This window comes from Panulirus ornatus, chromosome 50 (genome assembly GCF_036320965.1).
Source record: "Panulirus ornatus isolate Po-2019 chromosome 50, ASM3632096v1, whole genome shotgun sequence".
NCBI lineage: Eukaryota > Metazoa > Arthropoda > Malacostraca > Decapoda > Palinuridae > Panulirus > Panulirus ornatus.
Genome location: NC_092273.1, coordinates 14197104 through 14216696, shown reverse-complemented (window position 1 = coordinate 14216696; position 19593 = coordinate 14197104). Strand labels below are relative to the sequence as shown.

The 19593-nt window shown below is 38.9% G+C and overlaps 3 protein-coding genes across 5 annotated transcripts in view; all 3 read left to right on the top strand.

The window, feature by feature from the left end:
* Positions 1 to 7610, top strand: part of LOC139764628 (cyanocobalamin reductase / alkylcobalamin dealkylase-like) — a 327989-nt gene extending 320379 nt beyond the window's left edge. For all 3 annotated transcript variants that reach the window (XM_071691474.1, XM_071691476.1, XM_071691475.1), the window contains one exon: positions 7219 to 7610. In XM_071691474.1, coding sequence (XP_071547575.1) covers positions 7219 to 7361 — 143 coding nt within the window. In that variant the 3' untranslated portion in view covers positions 7362 to 7610. The remainder of the gene's footprint in view (positions 1 to 7218) is intronic.
* Positions 7477 to 10545, top strand: LOC139764630 (anaphase-promoting complex subunit 15-like). The gene is made up of 2 exons (XM_071691479.1): positions 7477 to 7609; positions 10187 to 10545. Exons 1-2 carry the CDS (start codon positions 7511 to 7513, stop codon positions 10397 to 10399), a joined length of 312 nt encoding a protein of 103 aa, XP_071547580.1. The 5' UTR covers positions 7477 to 7510; the 3' UTR covers positions 10400 to 10545.
* Adat1 (Adenosine deaminase, tRNA-specific 1) lies at positions 10497 to 13717 on the top strand. The gene has a single exon (XM_071691473.1). It carries the CDS (start codon positions 10497 to 10499, stop codon positions 12045 to 12047), a length of 1551 nt encoding a protein of 516 aa, XP_071547574.1. The 3' UTR covers positions 12048 to 13717.
* The last annotated feature ends 5876 nt before the right edge of the window (positions 13718 to 19593 follow it).

Here is a 19593-nt window from a genome sequence, read left to right as displayed (position 1 = left end):
GTATATGTATGTATACATTGAAATGTATGGGTATGTATATGTGCGTGTGTGGATGTTTATATATATACATGTGTATATGTGTGGGTTGGGCCATTTTTTGTTTCTTTCCTTGCGCTACCTCGCTAATGCGGGAGAGCGACAAAGTATGATAAATAGATAAAAAATAATGAGTGGATGGGTCCTTCTTCATATGTTTCATGGTGCTACCTCATTGACACAGGAAACAGTGATTAAGTGTGACAATGAAAAATGATATCCCAGAGGTAGGGGAGAAAGAATTCTTCTTCCATATTCCCTGTGTCATAAATGGGGAGGAATCAAGGGGCTGGAAATCTTTCCCTCCAGTTTTTACTTTTCCAAAAGAAGGAACAAAGAAGGGGGCCAAGTGAGGATTTTCCCTTTAAGGCGCAGTACTCTTTTCTTAATGTTGCCTTGCTAATGTGGGAGATAGTGAATATGTATGAAGAAAGAAATATAAATTCGAGTGAGAAACAGCAGGAGTTGGTGACTGAGTTTGGAAAAGTGTGTGAAAGGAGAAAGTTGAAAGTAAATGTAAATAAGAGCATGGTTATTAGGTTCAGCAGGGTTGAGGGACAAGTTAGTTGGGATGTAAGTTTGGATGGAGAATAATTGGAGGAAGTGAAGTTTTTTAGATATCTAGGAGTGGACATAGCAGCGAATGGAACCATGGAAGTGGAAGCGAGTCACAGGGTGGGGAAGGAAGGCAAAGGTTCTGGGAGTGATGATGAATGTATGGAGAGAACGTTATCTAGGAGAGCAAAAATGGGTATGTTTGAAGGCATAGTTGTTCCAACAATATTGTATGGATGTGAGGCATGGGCTATAGATAGAGTTGTAAGGAGGAGGGTGAATGTGTTGGAAATGAAATGTTAGAGGATATGTGGTGTAAGGTGGTTTGATTGAGTAAGTAATGGAAGGGTAATAAAAAGAGTGTGGTTGAGAGAGCAGGAGAGTGTGTGCTGAAATGGTTTCAACATATAGAGAGAATGAGTGAGGAAAGGTTGATAAAGAGGATATATGTGTCAGGATATATATGGGAATAAATAAAGGCAGACAGTATGAATTATGTACTTGTGTATGTATGTATATGTCTGTGTGTGTATATATATGTGTACATTAAGATGTATGGGTATGTATATTTGCGTGTGTGGACGTGTATGTATACACATGTGTATGGGGGTGGGTTGGGCCATTTCTTTCATCTGTTTCCTTGCGCTACCTCGCAAACGCGGGAGACAGCGACAAAGCAAAATAAAAATGATAAATAAAATGTGTCAGAGGTGGAGGGAACAAGGAGAAGTAGGAGACCAAGTTGGAGGTGGAAGGATGGAATGAAAAAGATTCTGAGCAATCAGGGCCTGAACACACAGGAGTGTGAGAGGTGTACAAGGAATAGAGCAAATTGGAATGATGTGGTATACTAAGGTCGACTTGCTGTCAGTGGACTGAACTAGGGCATGTGAAATGCCCAGAGTAAACCATGAAAAAGGTATATGAGGCCTGAATGTAGATAGAGAGCTGTGGTTTCGATGCATTACACATGACAGCTAGAGACTGATTGTGAATGAATATGGCCTTTTTTTGTCTGTTTTTCTGGCGCTACCTCGCTGAATGGGGGGTAGCGATGCTGTTTCCTGAGGGGCAGGTTGGCACCAGGAATGGATGAAGGCAAGCAAGTATGAATATGTACACACCGTGATATTGCAACGTGCTCGAGAGATCCATTGCATAATACCATGACCGATTCCGGCTCACTATCCTTCACAGCCAGAGCACTGAAGTTCCCTGGTTATCTAGCATAAGGCAACAACGAGAGGAGCAGAGCTACAAAATTGCCCAGGGAAACAACCGCAAGTTGTATTTTATCATTAGCAGGAAGTTGACAAATGTTGATGCTCTACCAAAGTTTGTTCCCTTCCAGTACCCTTCTGCTGAAGGTTTTCATGCTCTCTAGCCACAACAGGGAAGCGAAAGGACTTGACAAAAGAGCAAATAGTTTCAATTATTTGTCTGTACAAGGCACAGAAGCCAGTAAGGGAAATATCAAGAATTGTTGGTGCTAGTGTTCGATCAGTGCAGGTATGGACATTAAGATTTCACAACAGTGGAGATGAGGCAACAACAGTGAACAAGAGAAGACCTGGAAAGGCTCGGAAGACTTTAGAACACACTAACCAATCCGAGACATCAGCTAGAAGTTAATACACGTTTGTCAGCATGGGAATTAAAAGAAAAAACCCAAGACTGGTTGATGAAGTGTCAGTAAGTACCATTCATCAACGCATCATTGAGGACCTGCACTTCAGCTGCCATTGAGCCTGAAAGAAGCCCCTTCTCACCTTTATGCATAGGCAACCTAGGATCACATATGCCAAGACATACCTTCTGTGGAATAAGACCAAGTGGAAGCACATGCTATGGAGTGACGAAGCCACATTTTCTGTGACTGGGAACCAAGTTGGCATGTTTATTGGTAAGCCAGGAGTGACCCTCTTGATCCCAAGTATACTTTCAGTAGTGTTAAACATCCCGATTCTTTCATGGTTTAGGGTTGTTTTTCTTATAGAGTTGGTGACTTGTACTAACTAGACATCAAACCATGAATCAGCACAACTTCCTCAAGCTACTGATGGACTTTTAATAGACAGTAATCAGAAGTGTCATGGGGACATGTTCATGCAGGATGGACCTTGCCATATGGCAAAATCTGTGAAGCAGTGACTTTCTCACAGTGGAATCAACTTCATCAGTGATTGGCCAGGAAACAGCCCAGATATAAATCTGATAGAGGACTTGTGGAGCATCATTAAGCACTAATTTTCAGGGAAGGATACTATCTGTGTCCCCAAGTTTGAGGCAGCCATTTGTGAAGAGTGGCATAATTTAGACCCATAGCTTCTCAAGAACTTGGCAAAATTGGTGCGTTCACACCTTCAAGAATGTGTAAAGAGGAAAGAGAAGCCAATCTCCTATTAAAACTGTATATAGATAAAACTGGTGAATAGTTAATCTTTAATTTCATCCATTGGCTTCCTGCACATAATGCAATGCCAAGGTGTGTACATGTGTATATATGTATATGTCTGTATGTATATCTGTTATGTGCATATATGTATATGGGCGTTTATGTATATATATGCGTATGTGAGTGTATGGGCCGTTCTTCATCTGTTTCCTGGTGCTACCTTGCTGACATGGGAAACAGCAATTAATTATAATGAAAATAAGTAAATGATATAGTTAGATATAGCATTAATGAAATGGCCTTGATTAGGGCCTCATTTGCCCATGCCATCTCACTCACATAGAAGAAGAAATAGGAAGTGAAGAAAAATTGTGAACCTGAAAGCAGCCAGGCAAGGACAATACGGAATCATAAGTGAAGAATAATTCCTCTGGAAACATACCAAAAATGCATAAGGGAAGGGTACGTGGTTGCCTCTCAAGGGGGTTGGAACACTTACTATTTGTATTACTTGATAATATATGGAATATACATGGATTGAGTAGAGAAACATTCAAAACAAGATTGTACTTTTGGTTAAAGACAATGCTGAATGAACCTTGAATAGAGTTATATGGCACAGGAGTAGCTGCTGAAAAAAATAGCATAACTCATTAAGCACGACAAGTGCTGAGACATGGAGATGCAATTAAAGAGAAACTTTGTTCTTGGACACACGAGACGAGTTGAGTTTGATGGGCTCATCCTGTCACCATGGCAGTGAAAAGTTTTTATCGAGGATGTAAGGCATGTGTACGTGTAGGAAGAGAGGAAAGTGATTGGTTCTCAGTGAATGTAGGTTTGCGGCAGGGGTGTGTGATGTCTCCATGGTTGTTTAATTTGTTTATGGATGGGGTTGTTAGGGAGGTAAATGCAAGAGTTTTGGAAAGAGGGGCAAGTATGAAGTCTGTTGGGGATGAGAGAGCTTGGGAAGTGAGTCAGTTGTTGTTCGCTGATGATACAGCGCTGGTGGCGGATTCATGTGAGAAACTGCAGAAGCTGGTGACGGAGTTTGGTAAAGTGTGTGGAAGAAGAAAGTTAAGAGTAAATGTGAATAAGAGCAAGGTTATTAGGTACAGTAGGGTTGAGGGTCAAGTCAATTGGGAGGTGAGTTTGAATGGAGAAAAACTAGAGGAAGTGAAGTGTTTTAGATATCTGGGAGTGGATCTGTCAGCGGATGGAACCATGGAAGCGGAAGTGGATCATAGGGTGGGGGAGGGGGCGAAAATTTTGGGAGCCTTGAAAAATGTGTGGAAGTCGAGAACATTATCCCGGAAAGCAAAAATGGGTATGTTTGAAGGAATAGTAGTTCCAACAATGTTGTATGGTTGCGAGGCGTGGGCTATGGATAGAGTTGTGCGCAGGAGGATGGATGTGCTGGAAATGAGATGTTTGAGGACAATGTGTGGTGTGAGGTGGTTTGATCGAGTAAGTAACGTAAGGGTAAGAGAGATGTGTGGAAATAAAAAGAGCGTGGTTGAGAGAGCAGAAGAGGGTGTTTTGAAATGGTTTGGGCACATGGAGAGAATGAGTGAGGAAAGATTGACCAAGAGGATATATGTGTCGGAGGTGGAGGGAACGAGGAGAAGAGGGAGACCAAATTGGAGGTGGAAAGATGGAGTGAAAAGGATTTTGTGTGATCGGGGCCTGAACATGCAGGAGGGTGAAAGGAGGGCAAGGAATAGAGTGAATTGGAGCGATGTGGTATACAGGGGTTGACGTGCTGTCAGTGGATTGAATCAAGGCATGTGAAGCGTCCGGGGTAAACCAAGGAAAGCTGTGTAGGTATGTATATTTGCGTGTGTGGACGTGTGTATGTACATGTGTATGGGGGGGGTTGGGCCATTTCTTTCGTCTGTTTCCTTGCGCTACCTCGCAAACGCGGGAGACAGCGACAAAGTATAAAAAAAAAAAAAAATGTTCTCATAGGTAGGTACATAAGTATTTATGACATAGATATAGTATAAATTATTAACTATAGGATACAGACAATTGTTTGAGAGGGCTTGTAGCTTGTAGATGATGGCGAGGCCTCAAAAATGAATATTAGTACCACTCTGCCTGACCATTTATGAATTCCTCAGTTAATATATTAGCTTAACACAAGTTTCTTGCAATACTTCCACAGAATTCAGTCAGTCTTCCATATAACAAACAAGTTAAAGGTGTCAAAGTTCTGTGATGCATTGAGATCACCTATAGAGTCCTTACTTTGTAAGAGTCACAGTAAGATAGAACAACACAGCCAGAGTCCAGGTGATGATGTTTGGCTGATGTGGTTACCTCACACATTCTCTGTGCTAGAAGTACCCACAGCTGCCACAGTACTCGCTCAGGTACTCAAGACTGTGTTGCAGTTGGTAAAACGATATTCATTGTATTGATCATGGATACTCGAAACCATGGTTGAAAATATACTTATTGTTGTAGGCAAGAGACCTCTGTAGAACATGAAAATCTTTTAGAGAGTGGCTTCTATCACCTCCAGACCTGTTTTAGCAGTACCAAATGAGGTGTTTTCTTTAGCCAATTTTTCTTTATAGTGGAAATGCATTAGATTTATGTTTTTGATGCATGAGACATTTGAAATGGTTGGAGTTACAGCTGTTTTACATTTCAGTGATGTATTATTTTGATTTTGTCTTAGAATGCTTTGTAAGTGAAGAGCGAGATAGATATGCGAGTTACACATTCTTTGCATTTTAGACACTATCTTTACACCATTACTAACCAGGTCATGAAAAAAAAAAAATCACAAGAAGCTTTATACTTAAGGGGTAACTTCTATACTGAAGATACTGAACATTTCCTCCTCAATTATCCTGCATTTCACCCCACACTGACATACATAGAACGCTACAACACTTGTTGCCCTGTGGTCTAAAACGGTGCCTTTCTGAGCTCTGCAGGATCCCCATAGAAGGGGAATGTGGGTCAGGAAAGTAAATTGGTAAGACATTTAGGAAGGGGTTTACACACCATATCTTTGCACTTGAAGCAGTGGAGAAAGCCTCATTTGAAAAGAAGGCAGTGTATACCTCATCTGTGAATTTTGAAAAGGTATATGGAAGACTTTTTAAAGCTATTTCAACATTTCACAGTAAAGAGCGTGTATGTGTGAGAGTAATTGGTAATATGATTTAATGGTCTGGGGTAATTATGGGAGTGGGTCAGTTTTTTCTTAGGGTGGCTTTTTGATATTTTTTTAATTAGGGTTCTGTGTGAAATGAGAGTAAGGTGTGGTTATAGCGGTGGAGCAAAATGAAAGTTATCACATTTGTTGTATGCAGATGATAATGTGCTGTTCACTGAATCAGAGGAGTGCATGAACCATAATATTGATGTGTGTATAGGAGGAGTATGTTTAGAGTAAATTCAATTGAAAATGAGATTTTAGTTACTGAAAGAGATGGTAAGTTAGTTTGTAATATCATTCTGGTTGGTGAAGACCTGAAAGCTATGTACGAGTTAGGTATTTTGCAGTAAAGTTCAGTAATGATGGTAGTTGGAAAGTAGAGTCTTGCCAGGGAGGTATATTGAAAGCTGTGGTGTGGAAAAAATTGTACCATGCATGATGGTTGCATGAAGGATTACTTGTCCAACTCCAGTGTATAAATTTAAATATAAAGTTTATAAGGGTCAGGATAAGTCAAAAAAGTAAGAGCAGTAGAGATGGATAACTTGCATAGTATAGTTGAAATTAAAAGGATAGATGAAATGAAGAATTGGATTAGTAGCGTATGCAAAGAAATCTAGAGAAGTGCTTGAATTAATTCTTCTTTTGTGGTATGTTCATTTCGGGCTTATGGTAAAGGATGAATTGGTCAAGAATACATAGTAATATGGCTGAAGGTATGTGGAGGAAAGGAATGATAAGGGCTAGAGATTTTTCAGAGTAGGATACATGTGTGCAGTGAAAGTATTATGTGTATCATATCATGGTTGTGTAAAGGGAACATTTCTTTGGCTGTCAGATGAATGTGCAAGGTGAAAAATTGAGAAAAACATATAATTATGGGATTTATGTTTTACTTCATCATACTGAACATAAATAGAGTAATGTGTGAATGGTTTATGGGTCTTTATACCTAATACAGCCCATAAAATTAGGAAAGGAGTGAATGGTGGATGATAGATCAGTGCTTAGAGATATTGTCTTTTTCTAATTTTTGTATGCTCTTTCTCTCACTTAGGTGTACTTCCCAAGTCCACCAATGAGGATCATATAAAAGAAGATATCCAGCTAAGCTTTGACTTAAGCACTGAGGATGTAGATTCCCTTTCTAATCTTAATATATGCCAGAAATATGCCTGGAATCCTTGTGATGTAATTTAGCTGCCACCATTGCTGATAAAGTGACCTGTTTATTTGAAGAAATCTGAATCCAGAATATCATATAACAGCATAAGAAAAGGAATACATTTGGCGAGTAAATAGACTTGTGATATACTGATATTTGTGGAATCTTGTCATCACCTCAAATAATGGCTCAGCCTCCTCTGTACCCATCCCTGACTCCTCGTCTTGTGGACCCAGCCTGGTTCCAGGTAGACAAACCAGTTGACTTAGCCCAGGAACTCAAGGTAAGGATTTAGTGTATGTAAAGGAAATATGGGCACAGTTAATGATGTTGTGTTGGTTATCCATACTTTTTGAACTTCATGAGTAGGCATTCTAGATTTTGGCAAAATAGCATACTTTATGTAATCTTGTAAAAACTGAGTTTTCTAATCATCTATCTGTCTGTCTGTATCCATGACACCTCTTCCCTGCGGGAACTCCCATCAAGGAGTGGCCAGTGGAAAAGTCTCCACTCATCCCTGTCCATACGTACCTCCCTTGCTTACCCTGGTCCATGCATTCTTCCTCCATTTCTCTCCCTCCAGTACTCTTCTTCTTTATTTCTGCATGCAATAGAAGGTCTTCCCCTCACACCAACTCGTTTACTTGTACTGTCATACACTCTCCTTGTAAACTTCATGTCTTGCATTCTTCCCACATGCCCAAACCACTGCAAAGTATTACATTTCACCCACTCAACCACTCCACCTTGCAATGGTTTTTCATTCCTTCTCATGGAAAATATGACCAGTACTGAGATTATAAAAACAAAATTATTTTCTGAAGAGAGATTATGAGATTGCTGGTAATTAGAATTTTCATGCCAAAAACCTTTTTTGATGTTCGGAATAATCATGATGAAAGGCTTGAGATGATATGTAAGATATTTTATGATGATTCCTTATGCCAAATGATAGCAATTAATCATGAAATGATTAATGAGTTTTTCGTCATACAATTATTTCAAAGATTAATTACAGAACTGAATGGTCCCACAAAAACATTTCAACCCTAAATTCAGCATGAAAAATATGTTTGATACTGAGATTTCACAGCAAATCAAATCCCCTATAGAAGTGTGTTTTTCAGGCTAAAACTTGTCTCAAAAGTGAAATATACCTTTCTTAAAAGTGTCCGTACTTGAAAAAATGTAAAGTCTATAATGATTCCTTAGGTCAAGAGTTAGCAAATACAACAAAATATACAGTCTGTAATGATTCCTTAAGGTAAGCGATAGCAAATATAGTATTTATGAAGTAAATGATTGTGTAATATTTCAAACACAATTATTTCATAACTTAATTACAAGACTGCATGGTCCCAAAATGATTTTGAATCCAGATTCTTGTTGAAATGAAAAATATGACCACTGCTGAGAATTTAAAGCAGACAAAAAAAAAAAAATGACAATTATGCTGGGTGTTTCACTTGCCAAAAAACATTTTGCTTCAAAATTGTAATATAGTGACGGGTTTTTATTGAAATTTATTTATGTATATTTTATTTATTATACATAACTGCTGTTTCCTGCATCAGCGAGGCAGCGCCAGGAATCAGAAGAAGAATGACCCATCCACTCATACACACATACATATACATAAATGGCCACATACACATCAACATACACATACACAGACATATACATACATTCACATATACATATTCATACTTGCTTGCCTTCATCCATTCCTTTTGCTAACCTGCCCCACAGGAAAATAGCATCACTACCCCCTGCTTCAGCAAGGTAGTGCCAGGAAAACAGACACAAAAGGCCACATTCATTCACACTCAGTCTATAGCTGTCATGTGTAATGCATCGAAACTACAGCTTCCTATCCACATCCAGGCCCCATAGACCTTTCACTGGTTTACCCCATGAATGATCTAAAGACGTTTAACTTCAGAATCTTATTTGGCATGAAAATTATGAACAATATTGGAATTTTAAAGCAAATCTTTTTCTCAAATTGGTAATACAAAATATTTTATAAAACTTCCTTAAGTCAAAATAGCGAAAAAGTATGAAATTAATAATCTCATCATAGAATGAACCAGGGCATGTGAAGCGGCTGGGAGAAACCACGACAAGGTCTGTGGTGCCTGGTCATTAATGGTTTCAGTGCGTTGCACATGACAGCTAAACTGGATCTGAGCAAATGCAGCCTTTCTTTGTCTGTTCTTAGCTCTGACATGGGAAAAGGCAGACAAGTATGAAAGAAAAGAAATAAAGAAGAATAATTAAACTTTAAAGATTGACACATTTATGTCAAAGCTTTATAACTGACTGATTGATACTGACACTGCACATCTACCTTAGAATCTTTTAATAATCATTATTTGGATTATGATATAAGGAAAGGTTTCTTTACTGTGATTTCAGCTGTAAATATTTTATTATACTTTTTTAATATATTCAGCACATCCTATCAGTGAGGTAGCTCCAGGAACAGAGAAATACCTTCATTTGGACACATCCAAACTCTTGCTCATGTATAATGCACTGAAATAGCGAGGCCCTATAGGCTTTTCCATGGTTTACCTCATCATCATCTCATCCCATAGTTCAGCCCAATAAAAGCAAATCGCCCCTTAGAGTCATTTTACCTGATTGAATGGAAAACTTACCATGTAACTTTTTATTTTATAGAAATTGATTATGTGCACTAATTCCTTTAGCTTGTCCTGTCTAGGCCCGGAGATGTTCTGTGAAATGAAAGCCAGTTGGATCTGATACAGTATTTGTGGCATACTTGATTACAATACAGATATTTTCTTACCAATGGTCCAGAGAATTTATTGTTTGAATGATTCATTTTCAGGAACAAGAAAAAGTATACCAAACACAAATCCATGACATCCAGCAAAAGGGGAACAATATTCTACCCATTGGAAAAAGTGCTGCAGAGCAATACAGTGAAGATGAAGAGGATGATAATGATGATGACTATGATGATGATGACAATGATGATGATGAAGAGGAAGACGATGATTCAGAAATGAATGATGACTACTCTGACCCAATGTTACACTAGGCAAAAGTTTTTGAAATATTTTTGTACTTTTATGCTGTTCTATTTTTGATTATTTTTAGAGACTATACAGAATATTTTAGTTTTACAAACATATGTCATGATGGATAGATTTGGAGGAAATTTTGCTGATGAAGTTGCTAAAACTTCCATTTCAAAATATGAAAGCCTTGGAAAGACAGGCAAACCAAAGAAAGACACAGAATGGACTCCTTTGGCTTGTTTCTTGAAAATGGAACATGATACCAATATATTAGAAGTTGTGGCTTTAGGAACTGGATCAAAGTGTCTTGGGGCAAATTATTTGCCATCTAATGGAGTTGCCCTTCATGATAGTCATGCAGAAGTTATTGCAAGAAGGGCTTTTATGTTGTATCTCCTAAATCAGATAGAGAAAGCTTTACAAGGTGAGGTTAGTATATTTATACAGAAAGATGATAAATTTTTGTTGAAGTCAGAAATTAGTTTTCATTTCTATGCTAGTCACACTCCTTGTGGTGATGCATCTATATTTCCCAAGCAGAAGTGGCTAGAGTGCTATGGAGAAATTGTAGAGGCTTCTTTTGGAGAAGAATCTTTCCAGGGCATTAAAAAGCATCACCGAGAGGGGAATGCCCCAACTTATTACAATGAGCATTGCAGTGATGCTAATGTTGAACAGCCATTAAAGAAAATTAAAATGGAAAAAGTGAACCTTGATGTGTGTATAACCAGGAGAGCCTTGAATCTTGATGATGATATAAACACATCCAACAGTATAAAAGAATCAGAAGGAACACCTGAGAATAACTCTTCTAATGTTTTCAGTCATAATGTTAAGGGTACTCATGAAGAAGATTGTACTGATCATGATTTGATTAAAAAGGTGAGTATAAGGCCAGATATTTACCGAACAGGAGCAAAATGTGTAATTGGTGAAAAGGCAGATCCAAAAATGCCGGGTCATAACTATCATGTAACTGGCGCCTTGCGTATAAAGCCGGGGCGTGGTGACCGTACCCTTTCCCTGTCTTGTAGTGACAAAATTTTCAAATGGACTGTTTTAGGAGTTCAGGGAGCACTCTTAATGTTGTTCCTCGAGACACCTGTGTATATAAAGACCATAACAATTGGGCATTGCCCTTATAGTCAGGAGGCAATGGAAAGAGCCCTGTTTGGTAGATTTGAGGACAAGGTGAAAGACCTTCAGCTTCCTGTTGGATTTCAGTTAGTAAAACCCTTAATATTTCACTCAGATATTGATTTTCCATTTTCTCGAGGCTTTATATCCAGTCACACATCAGAAATCAGCAAGGTTATGCCTTCCCCCACTAGTCTCATCTGGAGTAGTAGTGACATTCATAAAGATAAGCATGAAGTTTCTGCCAAAGGATATAAATTGGGCACCACCAAAATAAATCAAGGTACAAGGCAGAGTTGGGTTAGTATATGCCGCCAGGCTATCTTACAAAGGATGTTGATGCTTTATGTGGAGACTGGTAAAATCACTCATGGAGGCAAGGCATTATCATATCTGTCATATGGTCAAATGAAATGTCAGTCTCATAGCTATCAAAAAGCTTGGGATAGTCTGAAAACAAATGTTTTAATTAATTGGACAGTTAAACCACATAGCACAAAAAGAATTATTTCTGTTGATATGGTTTGGTAAAGATTTTTGGTATCTTGAGGGATGGTATCAAAATTATCTGATGACGCTCTTTATCGATATACCTTTTCCTTTAAAAGTTTTACACAGTATTTTATTTTCATTAAAAGCTGACTTAGAATATGAAAACCTTTGTCACCTGTTGGTCTATTTTGTGCAGATTAATCATCATTGTATTAATTTGATATTTGTTTGTACACTCTTACCAAAACCCTTTCAAACTCTGTAAGCCCCATGCATTTTCAGATATATGAACAAAGAATTTGGAAACACCTCTCCCTGTGTGGAGCGGGTGGTACCCCAATGTAACCATGCTCTGGGTGAATGGGTGAGGTGCCAGTGGCTCATTATTACATAGGCACTGATAAGTCTTGTTTCGTGATCTCGATAATACATAATCCATATATTGCGGTGTCAGAGTAATAAATTGGTTATGTAACTGTAGCATAATTAATAGGTTATATGTTAGTGGAAATAATTCCTCATCAGTACGATGTCTTTTTGTCTGCTGGATGAAATCATCTGGCGTTACCTGGAGGAAAGTAATTGAACACAAGAACATTAGGGTCATCAGCGCACTAGGGAATTGGCTACATTTATGAGATTGTGGTGTGTGTAACATTATTTTGTGATCCATTCTGCCTCTGGACATGTATCAGTCACTTTAAATGCTGTGGCAAATATCAGTCCTTTGTATTCAGATGAGGAAATGATAAATTGCAGGTGGTAGTTTAAATCTATACACTATATATCCAATAAAAGGTTAATAATACTTACCTCACATTAATACGTATCCCACATAACACATATCACACCATTATATGGTTACAATTTGGATAAGTATACATTACGTGAGGATGGTAGGTATTTTACTTAACAATGTGCATATGCACCCTGTTCCAAATATATTGTAAAATACACGTGTCATTACTGATAATATACCCCACTAATACACATTCAGGTTTCAGGGCTATATTTTAACAAGTTTTTCAAGCATAAGTGATTAATATAATGAAATGTGCCATATACCAGGGTCATGGCTTTAAAGTGCTTCATCACAATCAGACATACCAACCATTCCAAGTTGACTAGCCACAATTGACTCAGTTTCATGTCCATCATGGCCAGAGGTTCGAGAAGTGTTTGGTGATAGTGTACAATATATTAATAACCCTTAAAAGTAAATTAGTCATTTGCTTGCTTATTTTATATGTAGATCCTTGGTACAATGATACACAGTTTGAGGTACAAGCTCATGCCCATAACTAGGCTTACTATGTGGAGATGTATGACTATTTTACAAACAAGGTTGGGTGTTGTGTCAGGATAAATCTTTGGGTTTTCACCCACAGCTCATGAAATACTGACCTAAGCCTTTTGTGAGGCAGGTTTTGTATTTGGTATTCACTGTAGCATGCAGAAAACTGAACATTCCTTCATGAAAAAACCTTTGCAAAAAACAGGTCTTGCTTGTCTGGCAAATACCTCCCTTTGGCAATGAAAGAGAGCAGTTGATTTTTTCTTGTTTGCTGTATTTTTAAGTATCTCTTGCTTGTGTTTATTAATTTTTTTTTTTTACATTTTTAAGTACTACATATTTTACTTGATTATAAAAGGATTTATTTAAGAAGTTTGTACACCATTATAAGAATAAATGAATTCTGTGTGAAAAATTTTATTATTGTTACAGTAATGTTACAATATTGCTACAGTTTTTTATCCCTGGGGGTAGGTGAGAAAGAATACTTCCCATGTATTCCCTGCGTGTTGTAGAAGGTGACTAAAAGGGGAGAGAGTGGGGGCTGAAAATCCTCCCCTCTCGTTTAATTTTCCAAAAGAAGCAACAGAGAAGGCGGCCAGGTGAGGATATTCCCTCTTAGGCTCAGTCCTCTGTTCTTAACGCTACCTCGTAACACAGGAAATGGCTAATATGTATGAAAAAACAAAATTTAACTCATCAAAGCTGACTGGAATAATTTAGGTAAATTCTTTTCATTCTTTCCTTGGGTAAATTACTCTTTTATGGTGATGCTTCTGTCCCTGCCAGTTGCATAGCAGAGGTTTTTCTTGCACGAGTGGAAGCATTTATCCCCTCTTCCTCCAAGATGACCTATTTTTCCAATTCATGGTTCAACTGATCCTGTTCTGAGGACATTTAGACAATGAGTCAGGCTTATCAGGCTTGGGAAAACTTTCCTTCCCAAATCCTATTCAGCTATTACCACTGGCTGTAATCATTACAAGTGCGTTTTTTGTGAGGCAAAGTGTTCTTTTGTTTAAAGGAAGTGTGAGAAACTCTCCTCTTCATCCACTGATAGGTCTTTTGGGTCTATAGCTGAGGACATCTCTAACAACCGTTACCCTCCCTTTCCTTCGTTTTTCAAATCTAATGGAACTGTATCCGTCTTTTACATTGACAAAGCAACTCTGGTTTTAGTTTCTCTTCTAACTCCACTTTGTATGACAAACATTCCTTCACCCCTGATGCTCTCACTAATCCTATACCCCTCCCCATAATCTCTTTTCGGACTGTCCAAAAAGCACTTCTCTTTCTAGACACAAGCAATGTTTATGGTCCTGTTGGAATCCATCCCCATGTACTGAAGGAGTGTGTCTCTGAACTTGCGCCTATGCTTGCTCATCTGTTCAGTTTCTGTTTAAAAACCAAAATGTTTTCTTCTTGGAAGCATGCATTGATCCATCCCATCCTAAGAATGGTGACTGTTCTGACCTCTCTATCATCCTATTGTTTTGACATCTACCTTTTCCAAAGTCTTTGAATCCCTCTTCTTTTCCCATATCCTTAGACACCTTAAATCTGTCTTCTCTCTGATCACCATTATGGCTTCCATAAGGCAAGACCCATTGGTGATATTCTTTCCTGTCTTACTAATGTCAAAAAAAGATTTTGGAGAGGCTCATGTAGTTGCCCTTGACAAATCCAAAGCTTTTGATGGTGAGATGTCGGGATCTCATCTTTAAGTTCCCCTCTTTTAGCTTCCCTCCCTCACTTTGCTCCTTCATATCACGCTTCTCTGGCTGATCTGTTTGTCTGTTTGTTGTGTTGATGGATCAGCTTTCCCTTATTTCTCCATTAACAGCTGTGTCCCTCTAGGATCTGTCCTGTCCCTTACACTTTTTTCCTTTTTATCAACAATTTCCTCTCTTCCACAAAATACCAAGTGCACTTGTATGCTGATGACTCATCCACATCCCTCTGTTCTGCTCCTTCTTTCACTTGATCTGCATCTCGTCTTGAAAAATTCTTCAGTAAACTCAGACTTGGACATGATATCTCAGTGGGATAGACAAAATCTAGTTAAGTTTAATGCCCCCCAAGACCCAGTTTCTACCTATTTCTGTATTAAAAACTCCTCACAACTCTCTTCTCTACTTTGATATTTCTGTAAATGTGAATAAGAGCAAGGTTATTAGGCACAGTAGGGTTGAGGGACAAGTCAATTGGGAGGTAAGTTTGAATGGAGAAAAACTGGAGGAAGTGAAGTGTTTTAGATATCTGGGAGTGGCTTTGGCAGCGGATGGAAGCGGAAGTGAGTCATAGGGTAGGGGAGGGAGCGAAAGTTCTGGGAGCATTGAAAAATGTGTGGAAGGCGAGAACATTATCTCAGAAAGCAAAAATAGGTATGTTTGAAGGAATAGTGGTTCCGACAATGTTATATGGTTGCAAGGTATGGGCTATAGATAAAGTTGTGCAGAGGACGGTGGATGTGCTGGAAATGAGATGTTTGAGGACAATATGTGGTGTGAGGTAAGAGAGATGTGTGGTGATAAAAAGAGTGTGGTTGAGAGAGCAGAAGAGGGTGTTTTGAAGTGAATGAGAGAGACTGAGCGAGGAAAGATTGACAAAGAGGATATATGTGTCAAAGGTGGAGGGAACAAGGAGGTGGGAGACCAAATTGGAGGTGGAAAGATGGAGTGAAAAAGATTTTGAGTGATCGGGGCCTGAACATGCAGGAGGGTGAAAGGCGTGCAAGGAATAGAGTGAATTGGAACGATGTTGTATACCGGGGTTGACGTGCTGTCAATGGATTGAACCAGGGCATGTGAAGCGTTTGTGGTAAACCATGGAAAGTTTTGAGGGGGACTGGAAGTGGAAAGGGAGCTGTGGTTTCGGTGCATTATACATGACAGCTAGAGACTGAGTGTGAACGAATGTGGCCTTTGTTGTCTTTTCCCAGTGCTACTTCACGCACATGCGGTGGAGGGGGTTGTCATTTCATGTGTGGCGGGGTGGCAACTTGAATGAATAAGGGCAGACAGTATGAATTATGTACATATGTATATATGCCTATGAGTCCACGGGGAAAATGAAACACGAAAAGTTCCCAAGTGCACTTTCGTGTAATAATCTAATCATCAGGGGAGACACAAGAGAGAAATATAACAGTCAGTTGATATACATCGAAGAGACGAAGCTAGGACGCCATTTGGTAAACATGTGATTGTCTCTTGTGTCTCCCCTGATGATGTGATTATTACACGAAAGTGCACTTGGGAACTTTTCATGTTTCATTTTCCCCGTGGACTCATAGGAATATCTTGATCACGCGCAAAATTGTGATCCTTTCCAACAATGTGTATATATGTATATGTCTGTGTGTATATATATGTATATGTTGAGATGTATATGTGCGTATGTGGATGTATATGTATATATATGTGTATGTGGGTGGGTTGGGCCATTCTTTTGTCTGTTTCCTTGCACTACCTCGCTAACGTGGGAGACAGTGACAAAGTATAATGGAAAAAAATTGCAAAATGATATCAACAATTTCCTCTCTTCCACAAAAAATGAAGTGAACTTATATGTTGATGACTCATCCACATCCCTCTGTTCTGCTCCTTCTTTCACTTGATGTGCATCTTGTCTTGAGAAATTCTTTGGTAAACTCAGACTTGGACATGATATCTCAGCGGGATAGACAAAATCTAGTTAAGTTTAATGCCCCCAAGACTCAGTTTCTACCCATTTTTGTATTAAAAACTCCTCACAACACTCTTTTCTACTTTGATAGTTCTGTAATTCCACCTCTTAACTAGATGAACATATTACTGTAAACTTTTTTTTTTATTTTTTTAACACCACTTAACTGAAATAGCAAAGTCTGACTCTGAGAAACTGGGAGTCCTAGTTCATTATCAAAATTTCTTTTCTTTTGAACAATTGCTCTGTTTATACAAAGAATTGACTCTTCCTTGTATGGAATACTACTATCACATCTGGGGTGCCTTTAGCTCTGCATCCTTACTTGATGAAGTTGTCAAAAGTGGTCCAAGTTATAAACTCTCCCAGGTTAACTTCAAAACTTTACCCTTTTGCCCAGCGCTGCATTGTTGGTTCACTTTTCCTTTTCTGTAGGTATTGCTTTGTTTTTTGCACTGGAGAGCTGGCTGCTTGTGTGCCCCTACCACCAGCTAGATGACATGATACATGGCAAGTTGCTGCATCACCTGATTACTGTGGCCATTGGAAACTTGAGGGTGTATTGTTTTGATGACTTTCTATCCCTACACCTCGAAGGTTTGGAACTCTCCTTTCTCATGTCATTCCCAATAACTATGACCTGGCACATCTTAAAAGACAAGTTTTTCATTTCCTCCAAAATTTGCAAGTACTTTCCCTTCTCTCTTTATTTTCCCTTTTATTATCCAATCTGTATTTTGTTTAAAGTCCATCTCTGATGTGGACTTTTGTCCATGACTGGATCTTCCAACATGTAAAGAGAAAAATGACATTGAAAAAGTGGCAGGAAGGGAAGAGGAAGGTGCATGGGTCAAAAATAAAATAAGTGAGAGATGTGATGAAAAGGTATTGGCAAACTTCTGAGAGAATAAGAGAATGTTTAGGATTGGGGTGATTATTGTGAGAATAAGAAAACAAATGGGAGCATTAGTGAGGGGACCAGCTGAAGAAGTGGCACCAAGAATATAGGTGAAGAAGAGACAGAGAATTTTGAGTGACTCGTGAATGTGGTAGATGGTATACATACGGTGTTTGGAATGAGATGGTATGCAGACCAAGAGGGTCATGGTGAATGAATGTTGAAGAGAGAGGAAGTGGTAAAAGCCTTGCATAAGATGTAGTTTGGTATAGTGTTTGGAGTCGATGAGATTGCAGTAGAATTCATAATAAAGGTAGTGACAGTGTTTTGGTTGATTATATTTTGGTAGGCAGGCTTTTCAGTGCATATGTAGTGCAAGAGGTGCTTGAGGGTTGAGAGAATGTTTGTATAATGCCAGTAAATAAAGACAAAGGGGATAAATGTGAATGGTAGAATTTCAGAGGTATTAGTATGTTAAGTATATTTGGTAAATTGTATGGGAAAATGGTAACTGAGAAGTTGGTGGCATGCATAGAGCATCAGAATGGGAAATAGGGTAATGTGGCTTCAAGAGTGAGAGAAGATATGTGGGCCAGATCTTTGCTTTTAAGAATTGTGTATGAGAATACTAGAAGAGAGAGGCATTTTTATGTGGTATTTACAGATGTGGAGAAAGCTACAGGACTCTGTGAGGAGTACACCAGGTACCCAATTACAGGTGTACCCCAAAGGGGCACTAGTGGTTCCATGTGAAGGTGAGTCTGTATCAATGGCATATAATGTAACCATGACTTTAGTCTGTCTATTGATAGGGTAGTGGGTCGGCCTGGAAGGTAAGTTGTTATTGTTTGTAGATGAGACAGCTCCTGTGGCAGACATGAGAGAAATTACAGGAGCTGGTGTCCAAGTAGAGGAAAGCATGTCAGAGGTGGAAACATAGTTAAAGTGGATAAGGGTGCAATAATTAGGTTTAGCAAGGGGAAAAGACAAGTTTCTTTGAATATGAAGAACCTTGGAGTGGATACAACAACAGATGTAACTCTGCTTCCTTTCTCACCCTATTATTCATTTTGGCTCTCAAAGGTTTTGGGTACATTGAGGATTGTGTGAAAGGAAGGGCCACTGTCTGTGTACATTGAGGATTGTGTGTAAGGACGGGTCATTATTAGTGAAGGCAGAGGTGAGTGTATTTGGTACAGCACTGTAGTTCCAATGGTGTTGCATGTATACAAGCCTTAAGCCCTAAGCATGGAAGAGGTGAACATGTTTTAAGTGAAGTACCTGAGGGCAGTATGTGGTCTGAGCAGGATTGAATGTGTAAGGAATGACAGTAAGAGAGAGTTATAGTAGTTGGGTTGGTATTATTGAAAGAGTTGACCACTGTATGTTGAAATGGTCTCAACATATGGGTAGGACGAGTGAAAAGGGAGAGAATGCCTTAAAGGAGGCAAGGTCAAAGGGGAGACTAAGGAGTTGACAGAAAGATTAAAGGTAAAGGTCTTTGAGTTAGCAGGGAATGAACATTTAGAAAAGGGAGAGGCATGCATGGGATACAGCAGTTTGGAACAAGAGGGTATACAGTGTGTGATGTCAAAGAGTTTAAGCAGGGCACATAAAAAGATCTAGAAGACCACAGAACAGTCTGTGGCTTGGCTTTAGATGGGAGCACAGCTAGAGATGGGACGAGAGCATTTGAGGTCGTTCTT

Coding starts and splice junctions, on each gene's coding strand:
- LOC139764630 (XM_071691479.1), top strand. CDS start 7,511: ATGGCTCAGCCTCCTCTGTACCCATCCCTGACTCCTCGTCTTGTGGAC. Junction 7,610..10,186: donor ACTTAGCCCAGGAACTCAAG/GTAAGGATTTAG, acceptor ATTCATTTTCAG/GAACAAGAAAAAGTATACCA.
- Adat1 (XM_071691473.1), top strand. CDS start 10,497: ATGATGGATAGATTTGGAGGAAATTTTGCTGATGAAGTTGCTAAAACT.